This window comes from Coptis chinensis, chromosome 3 (assembly GCF_015680905.1).
Source record: "Coptis chinensis isolate HL-2020 chromosome 3, ASM1568090v1, whole genome shotgun sequence".
NCBI lineage: Eukaryota > Viridiplantae > Streptophyta > Magnoliopsida > Ranunculales > Ranunculaceae > Coptis > Coptis chinensis.
Window position 1 is genome coordinate 36,986,043 of NC_141458.1, and position 27,167 is coordinate 37,013,209.

At 40.4% G+C, this 27,167-nt stretch overlaps 1 protein-coding gene across 2 annotated transcripts; it reads left to right on the forward strand.

Moving 5' to 3' along the window:
* On the forward strand, positions 1-25,468 carry LOC147509449 (cycloartenol Synthase-like). 2 transcript variants are annotated; one of them, XM_086601743.1, is made up of 21 exons: positions 1-353; positions 464-624; positions 5,525-5,655; positions 5,844-6,052; positions 6,572-6,757; positions 7,081-7,170; positions 7,302-7,496; positions 7,627-7,711; positions 7,848-8,014; positions 8,179-8,367; positions 9,054-9,167; positions 9,630-9,752; positions 9,844-9,966; positions 10,058-10,156; positions 20,974-21,030; positions 21,380-21,426; positions 21,504-21,647; positions 21,837-22,014; positions 22,974-23,054; positions 24,956-25,039; positions 25,185-25,468. In XM_086601743.1, exons 4-21 carry the CDS (start codon positions 5,855-5,857, stop codon positions 25,296-25,298), a joined length of 2,274 nt encoding a protein of 757 aa, XP_086457869.1. In that variant the 5' UTR covers positions 1-353; positions 464-624; positions 5,525-5,655; positions 5,844-5,854; the 3' UTR covers positions 25,299-25,468. The 2 variants fall into 2 exon arrangements, with proteins under 2 accessions (XP_086457869.1, XP_086457870.1); XM_086601744.1 differs by lacking the exon at positions 22,974-23,054.
* The last annotated feature ends 1,699 nt before the right edge of the window (positions 25,469-27,167 follow it).

The window sequence follows — 27,167 nt, forward strand, 5'->3', positions numbered from 1 at the left end:
ACCATAAGAACTAGTATCAGTATTATTTCTAGCTCTGATAACTCTTAATAATTTCTTATGTCTCAAAAACTTACCAGAAATATCATAGGATAAGTTGGGTATTTTGTATGCAATTGATATCCGGTGAAATTTGGTTCGGAAAGTTGTGGATTTATTTATGTAGAAAGGTGGTGAGATTTTGGTGTGGTATAGTGATTCTATAACATACATATTTTAGATTATTGAAGATTAAAAAAATTTAACCAGTAATATTCTTAGTTTTTTTCCTATCCCTTTCTGATTCTTTCAATGCCTTAATAACTAAAGCAGCAGCTGATGGTACAACTGAAACTTTGGCCTGACGGTTTTGGACAGTTAGTTTTACTGTTACTCTTAAACCTTTCCAGTCTTTAGCTGTTTCTTTTGCTATGTCTTCTCTAATCTCTTTTGAGGAGAGTCCTAATGGTCTTATTTTGGGTGCTAGAGAACTGGGTGTACCTACTTCACCACCTGTCACACGTGTACAACTTTGGAGGCATGTTGGTGTGGTGGCGGAGAAAGACTGTTAATATGGTGTTGGGGTTTTTTTATGAGGAGAAAGGGTTTTTTACTAGTTTTGCAGAAGATACGGAGAAAGGGAGAAAGGTATAAAAGAGGAGAGAGAGAGCGTACTTTTGTTTTTTTTAATTTCTCGCTAATAAGCATCAAAGAGTCAAAAATGAAGACAAAGTCAAAAGGATTGAAGACATCCATTTCGATGATTATTATTAGGTTGTAACCGTTTTCGACACATTTCATCCCGGTGAAAAGAATAGTTAGTTAGATTGTAGAATTAGAGGATATATAGATGAATGTATAACAAGAATCTTCAATGAGAGAAATAAATTTCAGTTTTATGTTTTGAGGTTAATCCTCTTCTTCTTCTTTCATTTACGTTCTTGAATAAGAACATCTTTATGGTATCGAGCGAGACAATTAAAATTATCAAATAGATCCAAATTTTTTTCTTCAAATGACAAGAAGTAATCAAGTTTCAGCTCAAAATCATCATCAACTATCAATTTCAAACTCAACTATGAATCAAGAAACCAACCCAAATGGTGGTGCAAATGGTGTAAGTGATCGAATTCCACGGTGATTCCACCAAATTCACAAGTTTCTAGTGCTTCAATGGCGGCTCGTTTTCACCTTTGGATTTTCTCCGGTTATTGGTTCAATTTTTGTTTCAAGATGCATCATTTTTAGTGAGTTCGTTTCAAAATTTATCTTTAAGAATATTTCTAATCTTGTTCTTGTGAAACTTGATAGAAAATTATTTACAATGGAAATCATGTTTTAGACCAATATTGAGAAATTTTAATCTTACAAATTTGGTAACTGGTAAAGAAAAGTGTCCTGAAGAATACTTGAGAGATGATATGGGCAATGAAAGTAATCAGGTTAATCCTTTATATTGTGATTGGGTGAGAAGGGATCAAACTCTATTGATTTGGCTAAATGCCACATTGTCAAGTGAATTACTACCATATGTAGTGGGAGTGTCGACTGCTCATGAACTCTGGAAAATATTAGAGACTAGATTCTCTACTATCTCAACGGCACATGTTATGCAGCTAAAAGCTAAGCTACAAGCTCAAAAGAAGGGAAATTTAACTATTACACAGTATCTTCATAATATAAAGAAGATAGCTGATCAACTTGCTGCTGCTGGAGTTCCTGTACAAGAGCAAGATTTAGTGTATCAGATTCTTATTGGTCTTACCAGTGATTATAAACCATTTGCTACCTCCATCAGAACTAGAAAGGATCTAGTTACTTCAGATGAGTTACATGCCTTGTTGCTTAGTGAGGAATTGTCAATGGAAGATCAAATTGGGCAAATACATGATGGAAGTTCACATGCCTTTTTAAGCAATTATCAGAATCGAGGAATAATCATGGAGGATATTATAACCATAATGGAAACCATAGGGGTGCTTATACAAGCAATTGGCGAGGAATAACAAAGGTGGAAATTTGAGAGGAAATTTTAAAAATGGTGGAAATTCTCAATTCAATGGTCAATAGAGGCCATAGTCCAAATTCTGAGAGGTGGAAATAATAGCTAGGGTCAATTTTCTAATCAAGGTAACAGACCTATTTGTCAAGTATGTGGGAAGGCAGGTCATCTTGCAATTGATTGTCATCACCGAATGAGTCATTCTTATCTTGGGAAGAATTCCAAAACCAAGCTAGCTATGATGGCTAACATTACCGATATAGTAATGCGGACTCTTACGGATATAATTTTTCTTACAATGATCCTTATAATGAGAATGATGGGAATATGGGGTTTTCTTCTTATGGTGGACCAAGCTCAAGCTTTGTCAATTATGATGACTTCTCATATGCAAGTCAAGGATTGGCTCAGAATCATTTTGCTTCAAATTTTCCTCATGCACCAACAACAAATTATGCGTCTCATGCATATTCTTCAGGATCTACACCTACTTGGTATCGAATTTGATCTCATCATATTACATCTGATATTTCAAATATCTTTGCACCATCGTCTTACCAGGGCAATGATAAGGTGTTAGTTGGAAGTGGTCAAGGTTTGCTTATTCAAAACACAGGCTCTTCATTTGTTTACCCTAGAAATTCAAAATCTTGCTTCAAAATGCATGATATTTTGCATGTTCCACAAATCACACACAATCTTTTATCAGTTCATAAGTTTGTTCTGGATAACAATTGCTTTCGCTTACTTTTTATTCTAATGGTTTTGTTGTCAAGGACAATAAGGATCCTTTTTTGAGGTAAACTGAAAATGGACTTTATCCATTCACCTTCATTTCAACTTCTTCTTCAACTCCTTCAAAGACTTCTCATCATAAAGCTTCTTAAACATCAAAGGCTATGGCATCCTTCACCTCAAGTTCTACATCAAGCTCTAAGACAAACTAAGTGATTTGTAGAACAATCTCATGCAATATCGGTTAGGAAAAAGTCACAAGAATGTAAAACAACGGTTTCTCTGGAAATCTTACATATTGATTTGTGGGGCCTTCTCCTATATGTTCAGTGAGTGGTTGTAAATGCTTTTGCAACTATTGTTGATGACTATTCACGATTTTGTTGGATCATTCCTCTTGTGCTTAAATCAGATTTCTATAAACTTTTTGTCTCTTTTAAAGTGTATATTGAAAATCAATTGAATTTGAAATTGAAGTGTGTCTAACCGATTGTGGTGGTGAGTTCATTAGTCATGATTTTCAATCCTATTTAACCAATGTGGTGTTAAACATCAATTTTCTTGTGCATACACTCTCGAACAAAATGGAGTGGTAGAGAGAAAACACCGACACATTTTAGAAATGACTAGAACCCTTTTTGCTCAATCTAATATACCTATGCAGTTTTGGCTTGAAATTGTTCAAACATCAATTTATCTCATTAACAGGCTTCCCACTCCTTCTCTTAAAACACTTCCCCTTTCTGAACCTTTTTCAACTTCTCCCCGATTATTCTAGTCTTAAATCCTTTGGTTGTAATTTGTTTTCCAAACCTTAAAATAATAAGTTTGAAATGAGGAGTAAGCATTGCATTTTCTTAGGTTATAGTCTTGAACATAAAGGTTACAGATGTTTAGATCCTTTGACTGGTAAAGTTTTTGTTTCACGACATGTTGTTTTTAATGAAACAGAGTTTCCTTTCAAGTCTAATATTTTCAAGACTTCTGACACCATGCTTGACAACACTATTCCCTACTCTTTTCAATTTTTCCAAAAATCCTTTCATTATCATCAAACTCAATCTTCAACTACTTCTACAACCAATTTTATGATCAATTCAACCTCATTCTCTTTCTTCACCCAAGTGTTTCTTCCAATAATCATGTCATGCAAACAAGATCAAAAGGTGGCGTATTCAAACCTAAATCTTACATGGCCACTAAACATCCCTTACCATTAGTGGTTCAAAAACTTCCACCTACACCTACTACATTCAAACAAGTTGTTTCTCAGTGGAGACAAGCAATCTGAGAATTTAATGCGTTGTTGAAGACTAATACATGGAGTCTAGTTCTTATGATCTCAGAAAAAGTGGGTTTTAAGTTAAACCAGAAACCGGATCATATAGATAAACATAAGGCAAGATTGGTTGCTAGAGGGTTTAGTCGGGAAAAAGGTGTATTTTGAAAACCTTTAGTCTGTTGCAAAAACTATAAGGATGATTTTATCATTAGTGCATTCAACATGATTGGGATATTAGGCAGCTTCGATGTTACTAATGCTTTTCTCCATGGACATTTGAAAAGGAAGTTTATTTATATCGGCAACCTCAAGGTTTTGTTGATGTAAAAGCCAACACATGTGGTCCTTATATGGGCTCAAACAAGCACCTCGTGCTTGGTAAGAAGTGGTTAAAGCACTTGTTTCTCATGGTTTTGTTACATAATTGTTTATCGAGTACAAGATCATACAACATATTACGGTATATGTAGATGATATATTGAAAAAAAATCGGTTTATTATTCTTAACCTTAGTCAATAAGGATCTTTAGTCTATTTCTTTTTTTCAAGAGAGATTCAAAAGGACTATTTCTCACAAACTAAATATATATATGATCTTGCCGGAGAAACTAAAAATGGCTGGAGCGAAACCATGTTCAACACCTGCTCAACATCTATTAAGCTTGATCCTTATAGTGGTGATCCTCTTCCGGATCCAATGAGTATAGATCACTTGTTGGAGGACTTCAATATCTCACGTGGAAACCGGATATCGTTTTGATTGAATCAAATTTGCCAATATATGCAAACAACCAACTACAAATCATTTTTGGACAGTATCTTAAAGTTTTATTGATAAAGGTATCTACTTTCAAAAGGTTAGTCAAACCTTTCCAGTCTTTAGCTGGTTTTGCATTTACTTTGGTTCTAATCTAATTTCATGGTGTGCAAAATCCTCGGTTTCAAGGAGAGAATCGAAATGGTCTTCCTATTTATTGGTTATGCATTTTGCTGAAGGAGAACTGGGTACCACTTAGTCATCCACTGTGCTTTGGTGTGACAACATTAGTGCCATTTCTTTATCAACAATCCAATCTTCCATGCAAGAACCAAACACATAGAGGTAGACTACCACTATGTTGGGTTGGTCATGTACGGACATTAATATATGTGTGGCGGATGTCTTCACAAAGGGATTATCTACCTCCACGATTTCTTAGTTAATACAGTTCGGCATCTGTTGAGGGAGGGTAATAAGCATTTATGAAGACAAAGTCAAAGGATTGAAGACATTTACTCAGCATTCTGTTATTCAGCAGAAGACACATTTCATCCTAGTCAGCAATAGTTAGTTAGATTGTAGAATTAGAGGATATATAGATGAATGTATAACAAGAATCTTCAGTGAGAGAAATAAATTTCAGTTTTATGTTTTGAGGTTAATCCTCTTCTTCTTCTTTCATTTCTGTTCTTGAATAAGAACATCTTTACTCGCCACGTCATTGCCAATCAGCCAATTAAAGATGACTTTGTAATTTTTTTTTGTACAGGTGAATGTGTTGTAGTCGCGCCGTCCATAAAACAACTGCCACACTCACCAAAAGAAAAAACTGTCACAGAATTCCACGTGATCGTATATACTTGGCAGCCTGCTAAAAAACAACCTTGTATTCTCTCTCATGTAAGCTTTAAACACACCCTCGTTTATTTCCATTTCCTTAAATCTATTTATTTGTGAATATATAAAACTAAAGAAAATGTGACGTTGTGTTTGACAGTGACATTGTCCACTGCCCCATATGTTATTATATATGTGTAAGTGTGTTGATTATTACATATATATGATTAGATTGTTGTTGTTTTGAGTAGTAGTAAGAGTGATGTGGAAACTAAAGATAGCAGAAGGAAATGATCCATGGTTAAGAAGTGCGAATAATCATGCTGGAAGACAAGTATGGGAATTTGATCCTGATCTTGGGAGACCAGAAGAACTTATGGAAGTTGAGAAAGCTAGGGAAGGTTATAGGAATCATCGGTTTGAGAAGAAACATAGTTCAGATCTACTTATGAGGTTTCAGGTACTTTCGCAAACTCGTTTATTTGGAAATGGTATCAAGTAGAATTAAATTGAAGTTGATTTTGTGTTTCTGCAAGAAAAAGATAAAATACCAGTACTAAGCTTCGTTTTGGTAGTACTCAATTATTAAGTTTTGATTATCTCGGAACATTGACAATGACTAATAATGCTTTTGACCAAATGTTTGAGAGTTAGACGAGTGAATTATGTTCCTCCATTGAATTTTAGCATGTGGGTTTTTATATGGACTTTTTTCATAATTTGGTTCTCGCAACCACAGTTTTCATCACTTGGTCCACATATGGCTCTTCGGAACCTTCATCTTGCTTGCCTTTTCAAATTGGATTAGTTGTACATTTTCTCTTTGGCCGCAATGTAGTCTTTTTTACTGTACATAATGGAACCGACTCTTGATGTTCTCAAGGAATTTAGAAACAACTGGTAACATATGTCTTACTGGTTTGTATTTCACATTCTTTTATGCATCTTAAATCACTTTCCTTTTCTTTGATAAATGTAGATGGTGAAGGAGAATCCCCTCAGTATAAACTTACCTCAAGTCAAAGTAAATGATACAGAAGAAGTTACAGACGAGGCAGTAACGACAACTTTAAGAAGGGCTTTGAGCTATTACTCAACTATCCAGGGACATGATGGGCATTGGCCAGGGGATTATGGTGGCCCTATGTTTCTCATGCCAGGTCTGGTAAGTGTTGCCCTTCTTCACTGTGGAACTTGATGGACTTAGTTCACATCTTTCACTTGTTGTATATAAACTTTCACATGCTTTTCGTTTGCATTGTTGCTTATGTCCAAAAAAATTTAGTAGAAATAAATTTGGATACTCTTTTACTTCTAGTATCCTGCCTCTGTTGTTGGTGCTACAACCTGTGCTTTAAGCTTGTCTTCTACAGCAAGCCTTTCATAGTCGTAGTGCTACATTTGTTTACACACCAGTGCTCTTCATTTTTGAAGTGTAGAGCATCTTATTTAATATAACAACAGATTTGTAATCATTTACTGCAACAGGTCATTGCGCTGTATGTCACAGGAGCATTGAATGCAGTATTTTCAACAGAGCATCAACGAGAGATGTGCCGTTATCTTTATAATCATCAGGCAAGGATGAATTCCACAATTATAATCATCTGACATTTAAATACTTCTATTAACTTGAGATGTGTTATGATCTGGATACATTATCTTTACTGAACGAACCATTACTAATCATTTACACATGTGGATTGCAGAATGAAGATGGGGGTTGGGGTTTACACATTGAAGGTGCTAGTACCATGTTTGGTACAGCTCTCACCTATGTTACTTTGAGATTGCTTGGTGAAGGAACTGATGATGGAAAAGGGGCAATGGAGAAAGGGCGTAATTGGATTCTAAAACACGGTAGTGCGACTGCAATAACATCATGGGGGAAAATGTGGCTTTCGGTTGGACAGCTGACCTTTCTTTTTGTTGGTTATATAGAGTTTTCAGTTGTTACAAATAGGCTTTAGCCTTTCTTGTTTTTATCTTGTACTTTTATTGTTGCTTATGTTAGTAATTTCATAATGACAATAGGTACTTGGAGTATTTGATTGGTCTGGCAACAATCCACTGCCTCCGGAAATATGGCTGCTCCCTCATTGTCTCCCTTTCCATCCAGGTTCTTGTACCTCTTCCAGCTCAGTTCTTCTCTAGTTTATCTTTACATGTCTTCAGCATTGTTGTTATGAAAAAAAAAAGAACTAGGAGATACTATAAACAATTCATTTAAATCCTTTGAATTTTGAATGTTACAGGAAGGATGTGGTGTCATTGCCGTATGGTTTATTTGCCAATGTCATATATATATGGAAAGAGGTTTGTTGGTCCAATTACACCGACTATTCTGTCTCTGAGAAAAGAGCTTTTTACTGTTCCCTACGATGAAATAGATTGGAATGAAGCGCGTAACCTTTGTGCAAAGGTTTGCAATTAGTCCATTTTGTACATTGAGAAATCTAAGCTTTTTGAAGAAAGAGAATACTCATTGTTAATCACTGCCCTTCTAACCAACAATCTGCTCTATGTATCTATCAAACATTTTATTGTGAGAGCATTCATTTTCACAGAAGGGTGTTCATTCTGCAGGAAGATCTATACTATCCGCACTCATTTGTACAAAATACTCTTTGGGCGATTCTTCACAAAGGTGTTGAGCCTGTTCTAAGGAGGTGGCCCGCAAACAAGCTGAGAGAGAAGGCTTTGCTCACTACTATGCAGCACATACATTATGAAGATGAAAATACTCACTATATATGCATAGGACCTGTTAATAAGGTACGTACAGATCAACTATGACTCTCTTGTTCAAGTTTTATAACATCCTGTTAAGTAACTCTCTGCTATCAGTTTACCAATTATTTATTGATAAATGTATAATTAGAACCTCTGAAAGAGAAATTTTTATTTTTGCTAATGCAAGTTGACTAATATTTACTTATTCATCACTTTTAGTTATTCGTCGTCATGATTCTCTTGTTCAAATTCTATAACTTTGACTGCTGTTAGTATTATATGTAAATTCTCTTAAGAACTTTGATCCTGTAAGTAGGACTGGAAATGGTACGGGATTCAACCCGAATCCGACCATATCCGAATCCATTTTAATGGATATGGTTTCTATGTTAGTGACTAGAATCCGACCCGAATCCAAACCATTTTAACAAGATTCATAATTTGATGCCTAAAAATTAATTTATATCGTACATTTATATATGAAAATCATTAAAATAGTGTATTTTTTTGTGTTTTTTAATGGATATGGATATCCGAAACCCAATGGATCCTAATATGGTAAAGAGGTTTGACCCGAAACCCGACCCAAACCAGCTCCATTTCCAGCCCTACCTGTAAGCCTTTGCCAGTTTATAACCATGTTTTGCTTTAGTACCTTTTGATAGTTGCAGTATACATATCAGCTGACGTTTTGAATCTATTGTAACTCACTATTGATTGCATAGCAGGTATTAAATATGCTGTGCTGCTGGGTGGAGGATCCAACCTCAGAAGCATTCAAATTGCATCTTCCAAGAATTCATGATTACATGTGGATTGCTGAAGATGGAATGAAAATGCAGGTTTGAACTTTGAAATCTTGTGATTCTGTCTTATGGTCACATATTTATTAATATATACATATTCCATTTCTCCAGTTATAATTAGGTTGGATATGAATTTCACTGATATGGCAAATGCTATAGCCTATAGGCACCTAGTCAAGTAACATTCACAGTTACTGTAGGATCATCAGGGGTTTAAATATCAAACTTGGCAAAAAAATGTTAGGTTCCCTGAAAATTTCTAAAACCGATTATCTATTGGCTATATTTTGGAAGCTTTGTTGTTGCTGTTTTTTTTTTGTGAAACCTGTTTGGCTGCCTAATGACTGGAAAAAATTAATTAAGTTTCTGGTAGGTTACACCAGAAACTGATAGGTTGTGTCCCTAATTCTCATAATCTGTGAGTACCATACTTCAACACCCATTGGAAATATATATTTTTTAATTCATTATCTACGGGTTTATAACAATCAATTGCAGGGTTATAATGGAAGTCAACTGTGGGATACTGCTTTCGCCGTTCAAGCAATCATCTCAACTAACCTCTTCGAAGAATATCTTCCAACTCTTAAAAAGGCGCACGACTTCATAAAAGCCTCACAGGTTAGATTTGACTTTATTGCCCGTCATTTCTTTCAAAGAAATAGTCATTTTCGTACATGTTCTTTGTTGATCACTTTACTTCGTTTTGAAGGTTTTAGATGATTGCCCTGGTGATCTAGATTTCTGGTATCGTCACATATCCAAAGGGGCATGGCCTTTCTCAATTGCAGATCATGGATGGCCCATCTCAGACTGCACAGCGGAAGGATTGAAGGTAACTATTTAATGAACTTTAAATGATGGCCCCTTTAACGTGCCACCTTTATAAGCTATCCTTTTCTTACTAGTATCTCCCTCCTTGCTAGGCTGCTCTCATGTTATCAAAGATTTCTTCAGAAGCTGTTGGTGAACCGTTAAATACCAAGCTATTGTATGATGCCGTGAATGTCACTCTCTCTCTGCAGGTAGCTCCACTTTTAATTCTTATTTTTGGTATCTTTTGTTACTGTGTACCATTGTACTTGCAAAGTTGCAGGTGCATCGGTTGACATTTTTAGGAAATACTGGTTCCACCTAATTTTCATTTCTGATTTCTCTGAATATGAAAATGAGCTTGTGGCTTTTAAGGTTTGATCCCTCCCAAGTCCAAATGCATGTTTTATGGAATATTGTAGTTATCTTATGCCTTTGTAATTGTAGTGGTAAGATTAGTGACCATGGACATCAGCGGGTGGATGCGCCCGAGGCAGTTTAGGACATTTAGCTGCGGCGTACAGGATCAGAGCTAAGGCACATGGTTGCGGTATGGAAACCTTACACGTGGAGAGAAGGAGACTGCGAGATGGAGGGACAGGTGGAGGGCCTTGATGGAGGAAGAAACAGATATAAAGAGAAAGGAAGAGAGGAAAAAGGGAGGCGGATTCATTAAGATACCAGGGAAGACCTAAGAAAAGGGGGAGAGCGACCAATAGAGAGTGAGGGGGAATAGTGCTTAAGAGCTATTGAATAGTGACTGTAAGAGGGATTGGGTTGTAACATTTGGCGCCGTCTGTGGGAAAAGATACTAGTAGCATAGAAATGACACCAAAGAGAGCAGCGGGTAGACCAAAAAAGGTGAGAGTCCAAGACGCGATGTCGGAAGCAGAGGTCGAGGAAAGGGAAGAACAGGAGGAGAGTCGAGCGGCGGAAGAAACATGGCTGATGCGAGAAGAAATTGAAAGGTTGAGAGAGGAGAATGAGGAGTTGAGAAGAGACAGAGAGAGGGTGGAGAAAGAGGTCGGGGAAGAGCTAAGTGAGGGGTCAGAGAATGAGAGAGCTGAGGAAGAGGAGGAGCACGGGCCGAATCTGGTGGAGAACCCGGTCGCGGGACTAACAATGGAGCAAGTCCAAGAGATGATAAACAACGACCGAGAGGCGAATCTTCAACGTAACGAAAAGAATCAAACAGCGTGGCTAGTCGGGGTAGTATTTGGATTGAACCCATGAACCCACTAGCGGATCGCGATATGGACGTCGGAGGTGCCAAAGAGGTTCAATCAACCAAGGTTCGAAAAGGTAACGATGGAAGCGGGAGACCCGCCATATCACATTCATCATTTTAGACAACGAGGCGCCACTCACGGCAAAGAGTCGCGATACGATGGGTTCGCGGTGCATGATGTTCTGGCGCCTTGAAAGGGGGGAGCCTGATTTGGTATTATCGGTTGCCTTCCAAGAGTATAACTAATTTCCGGAGTTGGAGCAAACGTTCATAGATCATTTTATACATCAGAAAAAGCGAGTTGTGGACATCGCGACCTTATTTAACGTGAGACAAAGGTCGGTGAATCGGTCGAGAATATCTATGCCGCTCAAGGCGGAGACTTTGAAAGTGGAGATTTGGATGATGAAGGGACGGCAATGATAAGCGTTTGAGAGAGGTCTGCGGCCTGGAGGCGAAGGGTCCATCGATCCGTTTCAAGAATGAGATCGCGTATTTGCACAAGTTATATCCACGGGTAGAAGTATATTCGATACGAGGGACGCAATCTGAGAAGGACTCTAAAGAGGGGGCGGTGTCATCGGTAGAAAGAAAGGGATTACTGAAGGACGAAAGTCGCCGGACAAAGATAATGAAGCGATATCGCGGCCATATATCGGCGGTAGGAAAGGAATAGGGAGATAGCTTCGGAAGGAGCAGAGAGAGGAGAGGAAACCATACCGCTGAAGTTAGAATATCGCGCCTTTTAAACGGGCCATTGAGTGAGATATTACCATTGATCAAGAACATGCAAAGTACGAAGGACCGAACCGTATTTGAAATGCCAAGCAAGCATTGTCGCATTACCACGGGTTCGCAATCATGAGACTAATGATTGTTATGTGTTAAAGTGGTTGGTTCAGAGGTTGATAGAGAAGGGAATGATGAGGGAATTTATAGCAAATGCCCCGAATGTGGAGCCGGTGCCAGCTCCAGGGAGAATATTGGGAACCATCAATGTTATTTTTAGTGGAGAAGTTCTGAGCCACAACGCCCATAGAGACAAAATAAGAAGGGCGACATGTATTTAGCAGGTCAATGAATCAAACATAGGACCGCGGTATAGTCGCAGGGGCATTGAATGGGGAAGATAAGATTATATTTTCCAGTGCAGATCTCCGAGTTGTCAACACTCCACATGAGGATGCATTGGTCATTACGGTGGCAATGGGCAATTATATGGTCAAAAGGGTACTGATTGATTGTGGCAGTGCGGTGGACTTGTTGTTTAGGGGGGCGTTAGATGGGATGAGGATTGATCCGAAACCGAACCGCCCGCCGTCCGTCCGGTTTTATGGGTTTAATGGGAGTGTCCGCGAACTATAGGAGAGCTTTTGTTGCCCGATCCACGGCGGGGGCTCGTGACTCTGTTCTCAAGATTTATGGTGGTCGACTCCAACTCTCAGTACAACGCGATCCTAGGAAGGAGGTGGATCCACGAGATGAAAGCGGTGCCTTCAACCTATTACCAAGTTATCCGATTCCCCACTTCAATGGGAATGTATGAAGTCCGCGGCGATCAGGTGGCATCGAAGAACAGTCATCAGGATACCGTTAAAAGGATGTTTCGCGGACCTGGAGGGGAATTATTGAACCCCAGGAAAAGACATGCATAGCAATTATAGTGCGGGGCCGTGGATCGTGGATGGGGAGGAAGAGGTTGCAATGGGTCCGAAGACGTTAGACGAAGTGGAGGTAGTGAATTTGGGGGCAGGGGAAGAAGAGAGATTTACATCAATAGGGGCAAATTTATCGGAATAGTGGAAAAGTAAACCGGTACAGTGTTTGTCGGAGAACAAGGATGTGTTTGTGTGGGGGATAGATGACATCACCGGTTTGGACCCAGATTCTGCATGTCATCGACTGCATATGAGGGAGGATGCAAAGCCAGTAAGACAGAAGATGAGGAGCATGAGACCTAAGTACGCAAAAGGAATCCGAGAGGAGGTTGCCAGGTTGAAAGGAGCATGAATCATAAGAGAGGTGGAGTTCACGGACTGGTTATCTAATATAGTCGCGGTCCTAAAGAAAAATGGCAAGGTGCGGATGTGTGTGGACTTTCCAGACGTAAACTCAGAGTGCCCCAAGGATAGTTATCCTATGTCGCAAGTAGATGAGTTGGTGGATAGAACTACGGGGTTCAAAATATTTTCATTTATGGATGCATTCATGGAATACAACCAGGTTGCGATGTATGGACCGGACCAGGAAAAGACATCCTTCGTAGTGGAAGGGGGAACGTACTGCTATACTAGAATGCCATTTGGGGTAAGGGACCTCAAAAACCCTGCTTGCCTTTCAAAAAAAAAAAAATGTCATTTGGGTTGAAAAACGTAGGAGCCACTTTTCAGCGGTTGGGGGAGAAAATGTTCGAGAGCAAGATCGAAAGAGGTTCGAGATATACATAGATGATATGGTGGAAAAAAGCATGTCAGAGGAAGAACACTTTGAGGGTTTGAGGGAGACCTTCAGTATACTGCGAAATCACAATTTGAAGCTCAACCCAGAGAAATGCATGTTCGGAGTCACCACAGGAAAATTTCTGGGGTATATCATGACGCAGCGGGGAATAGAGGCTAACCCCGAACAGATAAGGTCATTGGTGAAAATGCCTTCACCTCAAACGGTGAAAGAGGTACAGCGATTGGCGGGGAGAGTCGCGGCCCTAAACAGATTTATTTCAAAATCATCCGACAAATGTAGGCCGTTGTATAGATTGTTGAGAAACTCCACAGATTTTACATGGACAGCAGAGTGTGAGCAAGCGTTTCAAGAGTTAAAGAGATATCTAGGGGAGGCACCCCTGTTGTCGCGGCCCGAAACGGGAGAGAAGTTGTATTTGTACCTGGGGGTCACGGAGTATGCAATCAACTCGGTTCTCATTCGCGTGGTGAATAAAATGGAGAAGTCGATGTATTTCCAGAGTAAGACTTTGTTAGACGCGGAGACTAGGTACGGTAAAGTGGAGAAAGCACGCTCTCTTTGCCTTAATATTTCGATACGAAGTTGAAACCGTATTTGAAGCTCACGCCAGATGTCGTAGTGACGAACTTGCCCCTGGCGAGCTTTGAGAGCTGAAAAATCGAGGAAGGATCTTTGAAATGGGCGTGATGTTTGAGTTCATATGAGATCAATAGACCGGGACCGGAGAGAATTTCGAGGCGATGGCGAAATTTTGGCGAGAATTCGCAAAGGATCCCCGTGGGGAAAGAGATGGTCCTAGAGCCCGGGCGAGAAGAGGAACAGGATCACTTGAACCCATGGGATGAGAGGAATGGTTGGAGGGTATTCGCGGATGGATCGGCCACAGATGCAGGCAGCGGAATAGGTGTGGTACTAGTTACGCCGGAAAACAATAGGCTAGAACAAACAATGAAGTTGGGATTCACGGCTTCAAACAACGAATCAGAATATAAAGCTGTGATCGCGGGCTTGAGGATGGCGGAGGGTTTAGGAGTGAAGGAACTTACCGTATACTCAAACTCAAATCTAGTGGTATGTCAAGCGAACGGCGGATTCGCGGCAAGATGCCCTTGGATGGCGAGATATTTGCAAGTCGTACAGAGGTGGGCGGCGAAGTTCACACAAATCCAATTCGTACATCTAAACCGCGGGGAGAACCGCCATGCAAATACCCTGGCCTATTTAGCCGCAGCCATGCCGTGGTCGGAGGAGAGGATTATCAAAGTAAGAAAATCGACGGACCAAGTACCGAGGAATCTCCGGGAGATATTGAGTGTCGCTTGAAGAAGAGGAAGGATGGATGGAGCCTATCAAACAATTCTTATCGGGACATAGAGGTGATTGATAAGGAGAGAAGAGGAGGTCGAACAGCGCCCCTGAGGTACACGCTAATGGGAGGGGAGTTATACCGCAAGAACTTCAATGGGCCATTACTAAAATGCTTGGGACCGAGACTGGCGCAAGAAGTACTCATGGAGTTACACGAGAGAGATTGTGGGAGCCATTCAGCGGGCAGGACAACGATCCACCGGTTACTGACACAAGGATACTTTTGGCCTCACATGAAAGGGATGTGGTGGAATTTGCCAAAAGATGTGAGAAATGTCAGAGATTTTCTCAGTCTATATTTGCTTCAGCTGAGCCGCTGCACAATGTGTCTAGTCCATGGTCATTTGCGATGTGGGCCCTCGATATAGTGGGGCTGCTGCCCATGGCCAGGGGCAAGAGGAGATTTATGTTGGCCGATACCAATTACTTTACCAAATGGATTGAGGTTGTGCCGCTGCAACAGGTAAAAGAGGTGCAAGTGGTCAAATTCCTGTGGGAGAACATAATATGTTGGTTCGGGCTGTCCTACGCTATTATCGCGACAATGGAACCGGTTCACTCGTCTTAAGGTGAAGAGATTTTTGGCGGCCCATCAGGTGAAACAGTGATTCTCTGCCCCCTACAATCCAAAGGGCAATGGACAGGCGGAGTTTTCCAACAAAACCATACTCAACAATCTCAAGATAAAATTGGAGGATAAAAAAGGGGCTTGGGCTGACGAATTAAACCATGTGTTGTGGGCATATCGAACGACACCGCGGACAACCACTCGGGAGACTCCTTTCTCACTGGCATATGGCATAGAGGCCGTGATACCATCGGAAATGGTAGCGGCTACCACCCGAACACGGGTTGTTGAGAGAGCGGGCAACCGGGGCATCCGTCGAGGGGACATGAGTTTGGTGAAGAAAAAAAAGACACCGCGACGATAAGGTGGAAAAGTATCACCGCCGCCTCCGAGGCAAGATCAACAAGAGGGTGAGATTGAGGAGATTCAAAGTGGGAGACACGGTGCCGCAGCAGAGTGACCCCCAGCACAAAGAAAGCGAATGAGGGGAAATTGGGGCCCAATTGGGAGGGGCCCTATACCGTGGTTGACATTGGAGGGATGGGTACTTACAAGTTGCAAACCATGGAGGGGAGAATGATGGATAAACCTTAGAATGTGAGGTTGTTGAAAAAGTTTCATGAGTAAATGTAATAGGAGAGGTCCTCAACTGCATGAGCTATTTGTAAATATATAAAACCATAACACTTTTGGGATGGACAATGTTGCATTAAATATCTTTTGCCCTCCAGAGTGAAAGCGGTGGAGGGGATGAGCCTATCGCAGGACGAGAGGTCCGAACTAAAATGGGGCAAAAATGAGTTGCCCCATCAGGGACATGAGGTCCCAACCAAACCCGGGCAAAGTGAGTTGACCCGGTTGGCGGACATGAGATCCAAGGCAAGGGAGTTGCCACATGCTGCAGAGAGGGGAGGTGCCCCGGCACCTCAGAGGCAATCTAGAGACTGAGCCAAAAGAGAGAAGGCAAATCGAATTGCCTTCAATAATATAGGAACACAAGCTTCGTTACACAAAGGGCCTTACATCATATTGGGCCCACAAAGAGATGAAGAATAGACAAAACAGATTTCGCGAGACAAATAATACAACCATCAAAATCAAAAAAGAGGCAATCAACTCTCAGCAATGATCTTTAGAGAGAAAGAAAGAGAATAAAAGTATAGAGTAACAAGTGTAGCAAAAAACAACAGTAGTTACTACCATGGACCAAAATATCGTCGATATATCGCCGATATATATCGGTATTTTGGTACATCGACATCGATATTTCCGATATATATCCACCGAATATATAACCTTTTTTCCGATATATTTTCCGATATAAAACTTTATATCGCCGATATAATCGATATATCCGATATTTACAATATATATCAGTTGACTTTTTGACCATTTTTTAATATAAATTTGATATTTCCAATATATTTCCGATATTTTAAATAGTTTGGATTGGTCACAAAAAAATGGATATATTCGATATATATCGGTTTTTAGGTACACCAATATATTCATTGATATCGATATTTTGGGCTTTGGTTATAACAAGACAAAGCACTCAGAAACTAGGGTCAGAACATAAAAAGCATCTACACATCTTCGCGGACCACAGCATCAGCAGCCTCCTCAATAGCGGCATCCGCAGCCGCATCAATGGCCCCAGCCACCATCTCCGCTACCTCAGGAGCGGTGACCGTAGAGGAAGCAGGATCCGCAGGTACCACAGCAATTTCGGCTCTAGGGACCGGTGCGGGGGTCTTCTGGAAGGAGCTGGCCTTCCTTGAAAAAAGGTCATACTCCTTGATCTTCTTGGCCACCCTCTTATCGGCCAGCACTCGGAAATGGTCCTGAAGTTCATCCATATCAGTTTCATGCTGTTTGAGAAGGGCCGCCGTGTCCTCTTGGTGCTTCTTGGAGAGAGCTGCGGTGGTTGCGTTATGTGTAAGAGTAAGGTTTCGCGCTGGTAGCTCAGGAGGTCATTAACTTTATCCATGTAGGCCAAGTGTGAGGTCTCAGCTGACTTGAGCTCGTCTTATGCTCTGAGCTTGTCCAGTTCCGCGGCCCCATTCAACTGTTCAAGACGGATGACTTCCTTCTCCAGCACTTCAACTTTGGACTTCGCACCAAAGAGGCCGCGGATTATGTAGGAGATGTCCAAACTCATCTGAAAGAGATGGTAGGGGTCAGGCTAGTCAGAAAAGAGGAAGAAAGCGACCTAGGGAGAGAAAGAGGATACCTTCTCCCAGCTGGTGTAAAACGAGGTTTTGTGATGATCAAAGGAGCCCCTTTCGGCATAAGCGAGGTCTTTGGGAAGGTGAGACCTATAAAAAAGGGAGGAAGCCACTGCAGGATTCTCCAAGGCCGAATCATTGGCATTTACGATGCGATTGCGGACCTTGAAGGTAGGCGGCGAAGATGTGGTCGCCGCCCTTTGCCAATGGGAAGTCGCCTCCTTACCAAGCCGCTGGTCAGGACGGACGATGGCAGCAAAAATTGAAGTATGCAGATTGGCGGGGGGCTCTTCAGAGGCAGAGGGTCGCAGACGCTTTGAAGCCGGTCCAGGAGATGAGCGGGCGATAGTGGAGGGAGCAACCTCAGTAACGGCATCCTCATCTGAGTCACTGTCAAATAGTTTCCTCTTGTTAGCACCCATATCGGAGTGGGGAGATGTAGCAGAGGGAGAATGAGGGGACAAATATTGATCTTCCCAAGTAGTCAGGGACTAGTAAGAGTGACGAGCTGCGGACTGGAAAGGGGAGTTGGAGAAAAGAGTCGGGGGTTGGTGGGTAGTGACTGTGCGATGTTGGGATTTCTTGGAAGGTCGTCTTTTTTTGGTAGGCGGGGAGTTCCGAGGTTTTCGCTCCTTGGGTGGAGGGGGGCGGAAAAAGGGGGCACTATACCCTCCTATGACCTTCAGTTGGGGGTCTGACAGTAGCGGAGTGGCGGTGGTGGGATCAATTCCAGGAACTGCGGATTGAGAGGGTCCAAGGTCGCGGAGCTTCTGGAAAATGGTGGAGAAAATATGGTCGTAGGGTCGCGACTTCGAGTCTGGTCGTCAACCTGTAGAAAAGAGTTACAAGATCAGATGAGGAACCAGGGTACATACACATTGAATGATAAATAAAAGGGGGACTCACCACTGGGAAGGAAAGCCAGGTGATTAAGGTTCAGTTCAGGAGGAAGATCCGCGGACAGGAAGTTTCCTGAGATGTACAGCGGATAATGGTGCCACACCTTATCGGAAAAGGTGACACGGAGGACGAAATGTTGTTTTCTAGGGCGGACGCAGAAAGAATGATATCCCACACTGACATCCTTGGTGCTCTTTTTTATGTAAAAGTGAGCGGTCATGTCGCGAGCCGTTATCTTGGGTATTCCAGATTCGTTGTAGTGGTTCGCGGCATACATGACCCTCTAGAAGTTGCCGATGCCTTGGCAGGGGGGGATGTTAAAATGGTTGCATACCTCGACATCAAGGCGGGTGAGGGGTAAGTGGAGTCCAGCAACGATTTGCCCTACCGTGGCCACAAGACACCCCGGTTTGTAAAGGACTAAATGGGGAAAGTAAGTTAGGTCGGGCACGTGTTCTAAGGTGACATCAGCAGGTATGCCATAGGCAGCCTTGACTGCCTCTAGATTAGGTCTACGGCTACGTGGTGGAGGCGGCAGAAGGGCAAAGGGTTGCCCGGAGGTGGATGGAGCCTCGGTGGGATCAAAAGGAGGGGGAGAAGCAACACAGCAAGAAGGGGAGGAGGAGGAGGCGTCGGATCTGGAGTCCGACATTGGCGAAAGATTTCACAAAAGGAAGAAAGAGAGAATCGTACTTTAAAAGAGTAATGCACAGCACAAAAGATAAAGGAAGTAGAGAGGGAAGAAGACCAACCTGTGGAAAGGAGAGTGTGGCAGTTACAGAAGTTGGAGCGGAAGGAAAACCCAGGTGAGGAACGCGTGCTAGATCGGAGTAACTAAAAAGGGAAGATGAGGGAGTGGTGGAGAAAATAAACCCAGAAGAAAGTAGAAGGCAAAATGAGAGAGAAGGAAGAATCGAGCGGGATTTTATAAGAGGGAATGGCAAAATCGTAATTTGAGGGGAGCTGAAATCGAGGAGACACCAAAAGGGACCAGCCATGGGGTGACGCGTGGAGACACAGAAATTGAAGGGACGCAGGCAGTGAGCGCATGGGGTGCACGTAAATCCAGCGATGCGAGGGAGGTAGAAGGTCATTGCAGAGAGATAGAATGAGCTGGACTCTCGACTCTCCAATCGCTGGAAGATCGTGGACTCGAGAGGGGGCATCTGTAGTGGTAGGATTAGTGACCATGGACATCAGCGGGTGGATGCGCCCAAGGCAGTTTAGGACATTTAGCCGTGTCGTACAGGATTAGAGCTAAGGCACATGGTCGCGGTACGGAAACCCTACACGTGGAGAGAAGGAGACCGTGAGATGGAGGGATAGGTGGAGGACCTTGATGGAGGAAGAAACAGATATAAAGAGAAAGAGGAAGAGAGGAAAAAGGGAGGCGGATTCATTAAGATACCAGGGAAGACCTAAGAAAAGGGGGAGAGCGACCAATAGAGAGTGAGAGGGGGAACAGTGCTTAAGAGCTATTGAATAGTGACTGTAAGAGGGATTGGGTTGTAACAGTAATGTTAGTTTGGTTTAATGTAACTTTCAAGTTTCTACAGCTTTGTTAGGGAATTCTGCACTCATCTTGTTCTTCGTTATCGCTAGAGTGTACATGGCAGAGGATCTGCATCCAGAATATTATTGTCCACTGGATATCCAACATATCACCAATGATCAAGAGATGTAGCTTAATAAAGTAGCTCCACATTTAAAAAACAACACACATTTGACATGTGATTCAAGCGAAAATATAAATATGTATATATGAGCAGGTTCCGTTTACCACACTTTTTATACCATGGTTTATACCACATTCACTGTAGCCACATTGTAAACGAATCCAAGAAAAATTGTGGACTTAAAAGTTGAATCAAAGGCTGAATTTTTGTGTATATATATATATATATATAAACACAGAGTATTAACTGACTAGACTCCCCCTGATATATATATATTTGACATGTTCTATAGTTCAATAATATCTACCCCCTGATCTCAGTTTAGTCAGTTAATACTCTGTGTTTTTATTGATTTTTATTCTTTGATCTTTTTTGCAACCTTTTATTTAATTTCCACAAAAGAAAGTATATAACTATATATGTCCCTTGTTCCACTTTAGGGCAACAGCAGCTGCTTTGATATCACTGTTCTATAATGCCTTTTAAAGGCAGTTGGTCATTAGTTATCATTGTGCAACTTCTTTTCTCTCTCTCTCTCTCTCTGTTTTGATTCCAGTGTCTCACTGTTGGTGTGCTCTATGTTTTTGTAACACTGCAGAACAGCGATGGCGGATATGCTACATATGAATTGACAAGATCCTATCCATGGTTGGAGGTATCATAACATATCTGTTTATACTCTTATTTTCTTTCCCACAAGAACTGTTACATTTCTCGGAAGTTTTATTAGACTTTAATGCAAGATAGCAAGTGATTAGAGTATGATGTTTAACCACACTAGCACTTTGTTTTATTAGAAGATTAAAGGTGAACCCCTCATATAGTGTGGTACAAACTGATTAAGTTAATTCAATTTCAACAAATGTTCTTGTGGTTTTAGAGGTATCTTACTAATATGAACACATCAACATGTGATTTTCAACCAATAACATTAATGTCCTTGTTTAAATGTCCTCTATTTGAAACCTAACTCTGTCTTCATGTCCTTTCTTTTATGGTATCAGGTAATCAACCCTGCTGAAACTTTTGGTGACATTGTCATCGATTACCCGTAAGACCAGTACCTTGAATCCTATTTTGTTCTTATGATTTGATTTTGAGTTGGTGCTAACTGGAATAGTTCTGTAGCTACGTGGAGTGTACCTCCGCAGCGATCCAGGCATTGACATCATTCAAAAGATTACATCCTGGACATCGAAGAGAAGATATAGAAAATTGCATTGCAAAATCAGTTCAGTTCATTAAGAAGATACAAGCAGCAGATGGTTCATGGTGTGCTTTCCTCCCTAATCCTCTTCTATTATTAATTTTTTTTACTTTACAATTGCTTCTCTTCTATTTTGTTCGCAAATTGCAGTTGATCATGGAATGGCTGAAATGAATTGTTTATTTGAGCAATCTTTAAGAACTTTAGTATCTTTGAGGTTGAGTCCATTAATTGTAACAAGGTTTCCTGAATAGGTATGGATCCTGGGGAGTTTGCTTCACCTATGGAATATGGTTTGGAATAAAGGGTTTAGTTGCTGCCAGAGAGACCTATAGAAACAGCCCTAGCATCCGCAAAGCTTGTGATTTCCTGATGTCCAAAGAGCTGGCTTCAGGTGGCTGGGGAGAGAGTTATCGTTCTTGTCAGGACAAGGTTAGATTTGCTTATATATCTATTCGTACTTCCTTGCATTTCCTTTTCATGAATTGAATGGTTTATTTAATGTCAGTTGCTGTATGACTTTTTCTTACTAATATAAAAACTGTTTATCTCATAAACTTTGCTTACAAACTTTAAATTGCTTCCTCTCTTTAAGTTAAAGGACAGCTCTGTATTTTTATTATGTTTTTGTTTTGTTGTATACCAGCACTTGTTATCCTGTATGCTGGTGCATAGTTGAGGCTTTTTTCTTTGAAGACTTCCATTCTATCACCGAATCTATCATTATTATCACATCTAGAAAGTGAAAAGTTGGAGATACTCATAGTGAGCTGGATTCGTTTTCTGTGGTCCATTCATTTGTTCTGTATGTTTTCCCTCTGAAGTGTAGCATGGGTGCATGTTCTGCATTTTCATACTTTATTCTGAAACTGGGTGTAAAATGTGTTTTTCCAGTAAATCCTCTTGGGCAGCATATTCTTGCCTTTGATTCATTTGAGAAAGATATAATTTGACTTTAGTGAAGCAATAAGTAATGTTAGTGCTATATTCTTTTCTTGGTATTAGAAACTCTCTAGTTGTTTGCGTAATTGTATGTGTGGATTCTAAACTATTTTCAGTGGAAAAGAATCTCAATTGCATGGTTGAAAAATATTATGACATCCCCCCACCCCCTTGGTTCTTTACAATGCAAACATACCCCACCTAAATCAAGATCGAAAGTCTATGAGAAGTCGAGAACTTTCTTAGATGTAGCTTTCACTTTGCATCTTGGATTTTGGGGGTGTTATGTCTGCTTTTCAAAGAGCTGAGGGGGGGGGGGGGTGAGAGTATGTGTAGAAAAGTCAAATAGTAGTGAAATTCTAATGAAAACTGGTAACTCTTAAGCTCAAATTTACACTCCAATAAATCTACTGAGGGATATAAAACCATTTAATACATTGTGAAAACAGGTGTATACACATCTCAAGGGCAATCGAGCACATGTGGTACATACTGGATGGGCTATGCTGGCTCTGATTGATGCTGGACAGGTAAAAATGGAGTTTAATTATTCGCTACGTTTGGTTTGCGGAATTTGGATTCCTGGAAAGTGGATAGTTGTTTAGAGTATCATCGCCATGTTTATAGGAGTGAGAGAGAGTATTGTCACCATATATCTTTCGGGTGTTTTAAGGAAAGCAACTTCTTTTTTGAGAGATGGGAAGTTGATTTCCTCCAAAACAGCCCAAAAACATCGCGATAGACCACTACTCCTACAAATGTGGTGTTTTCTCCTAGTATCTCTCCACTTTCTATGAATTTGGTTTTCGTGAACCAAACACAGCCATTATCTTCTGTTTATGTTTCTGTGAAATTTTGATTTTTTGCCTTGTAAGGTCTATCCTCGTTATGGGGCCAGAAGACAGGATACTAGTTGGCATCGTGAATTTTAATCTGCTATGTTGAGGGGATGTCCCTGACGTGTTCTTGTTTAAGAATGTTTTCATACTCTACCAATTCTGGGCTCATTGGTGTAGGATCACATGATCTTTGCGCAGTTGAAACAAGAATTTTTTTCTGATTAATTAGATGAACTATTGAGAAAGCCTACGTAGAAAAGTCATTTGGGGTGTATAGTGAAGTAGTATAGTCTCGGTAATCAAATGAAACTGCTACATGTTCAGAGAAGAAGTGAATTTAAATATATCATTGGACTGTTAATATCAACCAACTCAAGCGTATATATAGATCTTTCAAATCCGGAAGAGTGATTGATGTAACCGAGTTGGGTGTGAAAAAGGAGAGAAGTGCGGACTAGTATCATGTCTTGGGAAGTGGTTTGGGACTTAAGAAAAACGTCATTGGTGCGAATAGGAAAATAGATAAGGTTCAAATCTTGATCGTGCTATATCCTAAGTGGGCATACTGAATCAGCGTAGGACAGGATATTTGTGGGGAAGCGGTGATGTTAACTCTAGTCACGTTTCAGCATTAGGCAGCTCAGGAGGTACTTGGATTGCTTGGAACAACAAATTCCTTATTGAATTACACTGTGGAAGGAGGGGTAGTAATTTTCCAACTCAACTCCGATGAGCCCATCCCCTTCTTGAACGATGTGTAAGTAGGTGATTGTACCAAAGGACCAAGACACTATAGTTTGGCCATTAACAAGAGTGTTCACACTCCGCTACTTGACAGGAAGTCAGGAACTATTGTGTGAAATTATTATTTCCTCATGAGGAAATAAGTGTGCAATAGATAATTCTCTATGACACACGGACACACGATATTTTAAAAATTAACCATGTCGGATACGTATCCACGTGTCCATGTTGGACGCACCACAGACACATGCTGTATTTCTCCATGTCAGACACTTCGTATCCGTGTTGGATACGGACACACGTATCCATGTCAATGTGACTTAGATCGTTCTTGACGTCAAACAGCTTCCATTTGGGTGGGCAGCTCAAGAATATATGTTTCTCAGAATAATCAAGGTAGTTGTCATGATCTTGAGTTCGTTTGAACATCTTGTCTGGTCATCTCCATTAAGTTCACAAGGTTGTCAATACGCTCTTCATAGAGCGTCTTAGCATATCCCGCTCCCACGTCATGGTGATCTGGAACTTAAGTGAATAAAATGCCACACGTAAGTTGACTGTCATATACTCATATGGCATATGAGGATCGTAGTGTTCCAGAACCTTTCGTGAAAATGCTATTTTATTACTTTTGAAGTCAGGTATGGAAAGCCAAGTCCTGTGGATATACACGTGCTTCTTTTTCTAATTTTATGTCATGAGCGCGTCCATGCCGCTCATTCGTGTACAACGACTGTTTTCACCATGCAAGCGGCTTATGAGCCATCCTTGAATGCATACTTTTAGTTGCATGTGTTTATTATGGGAGAAGTCAATTTCTTGATTTCATTCTAATTCAATTTGAACAGGCAGAGAGAGATCCAACACCATTGCACCGTGCAGCTAAGGTGTTGATAAACTCACAAATGGACAATGGTGATTTTCCACAACAGGTAGCTCATCTACCTCCAAGCTAGCATCTTCTTTTGCCATTCATTTTATACAAGTAAATGTATATCACATTTAATAGTTCTGTTATAATCAACAGTCCAGTGCGTTTTCTGGAATCTAATGGGTAACACCTTTTTAAAATGTCAGGAAATCACAGGAGTCTTCAACAAGAACTGCATGATCAGCTACTCTGCTTATCGAAACATCTTCCCTATATGGGCACTTGGAGAATACCATTGCCGGGTGCTGCAGGCCCAGTGAAATGTTACAAGTCCTTGCAACTTGATCATTTTATCAGTAGGAAGTCAGGAACCTTAACATCTTCAGCTACCTTTGCTCACTTGACCATTTTAGAGTAAAAATGGATCATATCTATCATGTAGTGGGAATTTGTTTTCTTATTTATTAACAAACCATTTGATTGCTTGCTAGCTGCAAAGTTGCATCACTATAGACACATTGTTTTTTTAAAAAGCAACGAGGAATCCTCCCCCTACAAAATTTACTGTCCACTGTGTAAAGATCGCCGTAACGTATCTTCGCCTTCTCTACAAAGTGCAAGGTAAACAAAGATACCTCGGAATTTCAACGTGAAAATGAACGTTTTTGTGGGTACATCAAGTTGGGCTTCTAACCCATCCCAATACAAAAAGGCCCAACCCAAAATACCAACGTTAAAACCCCAAGGCTAGACCTTAAACCCTCCAAGGAGTGTTATGTTATTTTGAATAAAACAATAGGTGAATTTGGGCTTGGGCTCTTTGATCCCTTATCTTGTAGAATCCAGGAAACTAAACCAGTTCCACGTTTCTTGTCTTTAGAAAAAACGCCTCTACCTACAGCCTATACAGTATCTGCAAAACTACTTTTTAAACTATGTTTTTAGGCAATCATAAATCATATCGCGGTTTTTCATTTTTTCTTTGGTTTATCTGCAATAAACAAAGGAGAGTATAATTGGCTGTTATATCCTAGAGGTTGACACGCCTTGTCTGCATAAAGAGGAACAGACGCGAAACAATCTTAAAGAAAGTGTTTGATCCGTGCCTCAGCCAGCATTCTTTTTATTCACAGTTTGTTCTTGTTGTAGAAATTGTCACCAACAATTTTAAAATTGTTTGACAGTGAATACGAAAAAAGGTTAAGGTTTGTTTATCGGTTTTCGTTTATAGGTTAAGCGTTTAAGAGATACGTTATTATCTTATTCTTACGGTATTATTGTAGTGTATTAGTCTTTGGATTGCTCTAATATATACTAAGAGTTGGTATGATGGAGCTGAACGTGACAATAATTTTTGTGTTTGTGACTAATGGTTATCATGAAGGTTGGTATGAAAACAATCATTATCTTTACTTATGAATTACAAGCGTTGATTGTCGGTTAAAAGATTTTATTGTTGTTCACCACTATATGATTATAAAGAAGGCCACAGGCTGAAAAATTTTGTGTTCGATAACTATTGAATTGTGCTGACTCTCGGTTTTGAGCCACAAGCAGGATTGTTCAAGTAAAAGAAACTATAGTTGACACATACGCATTGGTTGATGATGTTAGTTGAACATCTTGGTGAATAATAGGTGTCACATATAAATCATATAATAATGATTCTATACAAGGAAATAATATTATATAGTTAGTTCATTCATGTGCAAATAAGGATTCAATAAAAGAAGACAAGGTTCTGACTTGTATGCATGGCCTGTTTTATTGATGGTATAATCATTCGTTATGTTACTCTCTTATTTGTTTTTATGGTATAATCATTCGTTATGTTACTCTCTTATTTGTTTTTACGCATGAATAACATCTGAGTTTGAGATTTGGAGATTATCGGGAAAATAAATAAATAAATAAAAATAGTTTGAAATTCGGAATAGTGGAACAGTTCTGACGAAAACGGCTATAACTTTTTGCTCAATAATTGGATTAACAATCTGATTTTTGCGTTAGAAAGCTAACTCAGAGATGTTTCTAACGGTATATGGCTTAAAGCCTAATTCGTCCAGAGCTGATTCAGTTTTACAGTTCTTTATGGGCCAATTTTCAGCCAAATAGTAAAACGTGGTAATCCGATTTTTCAATCGGATAGGTATCGTATTCCTTACCAAATCTATGCAATTCTTTGTTTT

What these genes read in the sequence shown, in the direction of transcription:
- LOC147509449 (XM_086601743.1), top strand. Translation starts at nt 5,855, where the DNA reads ATGTGGAAACTAAAGATAGCAGAAGGAAATGATCCATGGTTAAGAAGT. An exon ending in AAGATGGAATGAAAATGCAG is followed by an intron (nt 9,168 to 9,629) that starts GTTTGAACTTTG and finishes AATCAATTGCAG; the next exon opens with GGTTATAATGGAAGTCAACT. An exon ending in ATCGTTCTTGTCAGGACAAG is followed by an intron (nt 22,015 to 22,973) that starts GTTAGATTTGCT and finishes TTGTGAAAACAG; the next exon opens with GTGTATACACATCTCAAGGG.